Source organism: Morone saxatilis, unplaced genomic scaffold, assembly GCF_004916995.1.
Source record: "Morone saxatilis isolate NCDOM2014 unplaced genomic scaffold, NCSU_SB_2.0 Contig7, whole genome shotgun sequence".
NCBI lineage: Eukaryota > Metazoa > Chordata > Actinopteri > Moronidae > Morone > Morone saxatilis.
In genome coordinates, this window is record NW_023340246.1 from 8,228,415 (window position 1) to 8,233,806 (window position 5,392).

Below are 5,392 nucleotides of genomic sequence, written 5' to 3' on the forward strand. Positions count from 1 at the left end.
TTGTGTTTATACATGCTGGCCTATTTAATTTCGTATAAGAGTGGGTGATACCAACCTCCTCTATGCAGAACTCCAAAGCTCCCACTTTAGCTATTAATAATAATTTTGGTTGCAGTTATTAATTTAATTATTAATTTGACTGGGGGTTGCTATGCCTTCTTCATTGTAAGGTGTGCTAGAAAACATAAAAAATACACACACAGGTTCAAGGGATTTGTTGACATACTGTTCTAAATGTCTTTTTTTTTCACACTGTTAGATACCACTATATGACATTGTGTTGGAAAATCTCAATAAAAAGCTTTGGAAACCAAAAAAAAAGTACACACACAGCAGGCCTATATCTCAGCATTTGGTTTACTTCTGTGAAGAAAAGTAATTGGAAAGTAAAGGAAATTGACAAATAGAACAATGCCCAAGCGTCAGGGAAAAGAAACAATGAATTTGTCAAAAAAAAGAAGCCTAGTAAGTACGGATGTCCCGAGTCATATAATATTGAGTATCTGCTAATACCAAATCCTGATCAGATACTTTATTTATTTATTTTTGAGATTACATAGTCCCCCAGTGCACACTTACACACACAAGTATATTAAAATCAATCCAATGTATATGCTTGACAATTAAATAGCTCTGCATTGGATCAAGAAACCAAATTTATTATATATTTATTTAAATACTTTACCTTATAAAATAACAAACCCTCTGTAATCTCTTTTGGTCTGGAGGGAGTTTCAGTGTTTGGTGCTTAGGTGCAGCTTTTATCTGAGTTACCTGAATAAACTGTACTTTGCAGACTGTTTATTTCCGTCGTCTCTACATCATTAATTACTCTTATTGGGTTTTTGTTGAGTGTGGTTGTGTCGGATCTCTACCATCTCTCCTCCTCCGAGCAGAGGCTGCCTTTGCTCTCTCTCACACACACACAAAGCAAGTGCTGACGATGGTTGCACCATGCATGAAAGATTCCTGAGTAACAGCTGTGTGACAGCTGAGGTATCAATACAGCTCAATATAGCCGATGCCAATCATTGAGATTGGATCCGGAGACCCCTACTAGTAAGTATGCATGAATGATAAGAACATAATATAACATTATACAGACAGAGAATTGCATAAAAAGTTCCCTAAATAAAAATCTGCTAGATATTCATCAAAATCACTTGTTTTACACACACGTTTTGTAGTTGCTGAGTTCACTATTTGGGTTAATTGTTAATTGTAATAATGTGTTTTGAATATAACATGAAATATTCATAAAATGTCAATTAGTTAGGGGTCCGTTTATTAAATGATAGAAAAGGAGTCCTTTTAGGAGAAAGGTTGGAAACCACTGGTCTAATGCATCCTGACAGATATCTTTCTCAGGGCTTCATCAGCTGAATTCAGCAACCCCCAACTACAGTCACCTGCTGTGTGGTTTTAATGTATGTTTAATGTCACTACACGCATGTTCTGTACGGCTGCTTGTGCCCTTATGCAAGCGCAGGGTTGAACTGAAAATCCCCCTCACCTTCATCCTCAAAACTCCTTCACTGTTACTATGCAAAAAAGAAAAGTATGTCCCAATTTAAACCTCCTTTTTAAATCAATTGCAGCCCTTCAGGCGCAAACACAGTGATAAGAGGGTCAGCCAATCAGCGATGTCTGACCAAAGAGCTTTTTAAAATTACAGTGGTGACCTGAGACTGACTGATAACACAAGAAGAAAGGCTATCATTGTCAAGCAGGATGGACCTTAGATTCCCTGAGTGATTGTTAAGTGATTGAAGTTGGGGGGGCTTTGTGTTTTTTTTCTCATTAGTCTAGATGCCTAGAATACCCGACATCATATAACAACCATTTATGATGACATCCTTTATATATATATATATATTCTATACAACATTACAACAAAAGGACTCAAATATCATAAAGTACTCACACACAGCAGGAACATACATGAGAGATAGTGACTTAACACAGAAACAGTCAGACTGTCAGCTAAATTAACAGAAACCACCAGACCAGGTAATAATAGTTCATTAAAATGCAGTGCAATGAGAATAGTCCTTATCTGCAAGGGTCACATAGTGCCTCTGTCAGCAGTGAGCCTATATATTTACAGTCAGATGCCCAAGAGATAATCGTTGCGTGTTCTTCAAATGTTTTTCATTCTGTATCATATCAGATTGTCTCTCCCGAGCAGCCACTCACGGGCTGCTGGTTTTGAATGTGTACGTTCAAGTATAGTTGCCATAACGCACTGTCGCGATGGGGGTGGCCTCTGAGTGAATCCTTCATGGGCTAAAAATCCGATTGACCTCAAAGCCAGCTCTAATACTGTCCAAGCAGCGATTTCTTCTTTTGCCGCAGCTTCGAGGTGAAAACATAACTTTAAGTGCTCTTAAATTTTTTCCCCAGCATGGCACCGGTTTGAAAAGCCTCCTATCTCAAATGTGTTGTCGGTTCTGACCTCTCCTGACCTCTTTTCAAAAGCAACATATGAAGCACAGGGCTTTATCGATCTCTTTCACAAAATGAAGCCATTTCTATTGCTGAAAAACCTGTTTTGAATGATCTTGAGAACTATTCGTTACCAAAAACACCCGGCTGGAAAATCAAACTCCTTTGGCTGGAGAGGCTCACTGAGTGGACCATTCGAGGTGTCAGCAGTTGTGGGTTTAGTAGCCGTGGGCGCCACGTTGGGCTTGTTAGCTGGACTGGGGTTACCTCTCACATGTCAGGGCTGGCATGCTCAGGGTACAGGGAACAGGGTCACAATGACCACATTCTGCTGCGGTCTTATAGCTGGCTTTGGCTAGCCAGATTAATATCGTCTCTCTCACTGGTGCTTGGGTTGAAAAGTTGGGCAGGATGATTATGAAAAAAACGACTGAGTCGGTGAAATTCGATGGGACCAGGACTCATAAAACGATTCAAGATCCTTCTCTGTGACATTATTCAGAAAAAAACAGAACAACTGCTGTGGAGCAAGCCTGAGTTTGCAAGAACTGGCTATGTACACCACAGAGGGATATACAGAGTGTGTTTTGTAATGAATCTTTAACGACCAAATTACAAGACATAAAAGCTATATTTGCCACAAATACTCCAGGGCAGACACTTTATCCAAAATACTGAAATTAAGGTCCAAGTCCAAGGCCACGTGGGATCTACAGTAATCACATTGCTCTCTAATCCTAATTACATGTGGCAGTGTGTCTGTGAGTGAATAGCTGCTTGTGTGTATGTGTGTGTGTAGGGTGTATGTATAGGAGACATGCAGGAGAAAGTAAAAGTGAGAGGTTCCAGAAAAAAATAATAAAGAGATAAAGATAAATGGATTAAAGACATCACATCAGCTCAACTCTGTTTCTTTAGACTGATCTAGGTGTAGAAAATGTCATGCCTCTGTATAGCCAACATAAAAGAAACATCAAACAAGCGTGTTTAATTTGATCTACTGACAGTGGGTGTGATACGGTTGTTTTTGATGAGACTCTATAGCTTTTTTTCATTTCAATCTGTTCCTGAATCAGATCAGAAATGACTTGACTTGGTTCCTCAAATCAGCTGCCAAAAAAGGGAATTCAATAAAGAGAATAACTACTATTAAATTAGCATTCCCCCCGAAAACTTTAAGTACTTTGTGTAAAACTGTGAGTTTCTGACCTTTTCTTGATCATTCAGTTTCCTGATCACTTCTGACAAACCGTCTAACACAACATGAAACGCTCTCTTCCTTTGAGCTCCACTTCTTATTCTGTATCTTTGTCTTCTTGTGTTTTCCTGTGCACATGTAAAGGTGATTTCAGGCCTCCACCTTTCACATATTTCACTGATGAAAGAGGATTAACGAAGAGTGAATGTTTCACTTCACATCAGTCATAGGGACACAATATTTACACTCTGCTGTAGATTACAATGCTTATGCGGGATCACTTTGACCTGAATAGGCCTGATTATGGAATCAGGGGTCAGTGAGTCTGAAGAAAAAAAGAGGACCAAAACAGAAAGATAAAGAATCACATTAAAATAGATTCTGACTGTAAACAACCATGAAACATCCTAAAATAATAATAATAATTAAAAAAAACTGCACAACAACCAGATATGACGTCATCAGATTTTGGGGCAAATGTTTTATAACCTGAGAGTTTTAACACAAACTCATCATATTTTATTAAATAAAAAAAAAAAATAAAAAACTCAACATGATGACCAAAGACTGGACTTTAAGGTGTTTGTTTGTTCCACAGTGGACAGTAAATCATCAACGTGTGATCGGACATTTATTAAAAACATTTGTTCAATTACATGGTTTCAACATTACATCGTTTGGCAATCGATCAACGAGGAGGGCATCCCGCTAATATGGGCCCGCTGCCGGTGTCACAAACATCAGTGTCGGCTTTCTGGCTTCGCCTTTTAAAAACCGAACTTCACAGAAACACCAGAGTGAGATACTAGCCTGAACGCACGCACGCACACACACACACACGCACACACGCACGCACGCACGCACCAGTATTGTAGAAAAATAGAGTGGTCACTAATTGAATCCAGTTTCAACTGATTCAAAACATTTCCATACAAAAAAATAAAGACAATCGCTATCAGCAATCAATTAAGGTCGAGACGAGCACAATATAACAGCCTACAGCCTAAAGTTAGGCTTGAACATGACTTTTAGGCTATTTGTCAAAGAGTCCTGAATATCTTTACGCAAGAAAAAAAACAACATAATGTGCCATGTGTGAACATTTGATAGCAGCATCTGAATATTTTGCACTGTGAGTTGGACATTGAAGCAGAATGGGCAGAGCATCAGGCAGTTCAGCATCTTTCAACTACACATGGAGAACTGCTCTTTGGGAATTCACCACATCGTTCCTGTATTGCTCCAGCCAGTTTCTAAGCTCGGAAATCCGGTATCCCTCTGGACCTCTGCCCCCCTGGTACACAACCCTCTCATCCCTCACAATGTAAAGTCTCTCAAAGTAAGCTCCGTACGCGGCGTTGGATGAGTTGTCCATATTATCCACCACCACGTTGCTGCCCGGCACCTCGGTGAGCATCAGCTGAGCGGCTCTCAGTCTGTCCTCCAAGCAGCGGTGCTTGGGGATCTGATACGGAGCGTCCGAGCTCACCCAGCCGTCCGATGGATGCGCCTCCTCGATATATACAACTAAAAAGTCCGCAATGTCTGCGTACTGGCTCACGACGCGCTGAAACGCCGCCAGGCGCGTCATGAATGGCGGTCAGGAGCAGCTGCCAAAGTTAAGGATGAGCGGTCTCTTCCCTTTCATACAATCCAGGATCCGGACCTGCTTCCGCTCTTGGACCAGCATCACCTCGGTGTTGGGCGCAGCGGACCCGAGGTGCGCGGATTTGAGAAAGTCCAATTTCT

At 40.6% G+C, this 5,392-nt stretch overlaps 1 protein-coding gene across 1 annotated transcript; it reads right to left on the bottom strand.

The window, feature by feature from the left end:
- Positions 1 to 4,207: 4,207 nt before the first annotated feature.
- Positions 4,208 to 5,392, bottom strand: LOC118340730 (thyroxine 5-deiodinase-like; the record flags this gene model as incomplete). The annotated part of the gene is given in 1 exon segment (XM_035678851.1): positions 4,208 to 5,392. A coding segment is annotated over 1 exon segment (560 nt), but the record flags the coding sequence as incomplete, so codon positions are not given.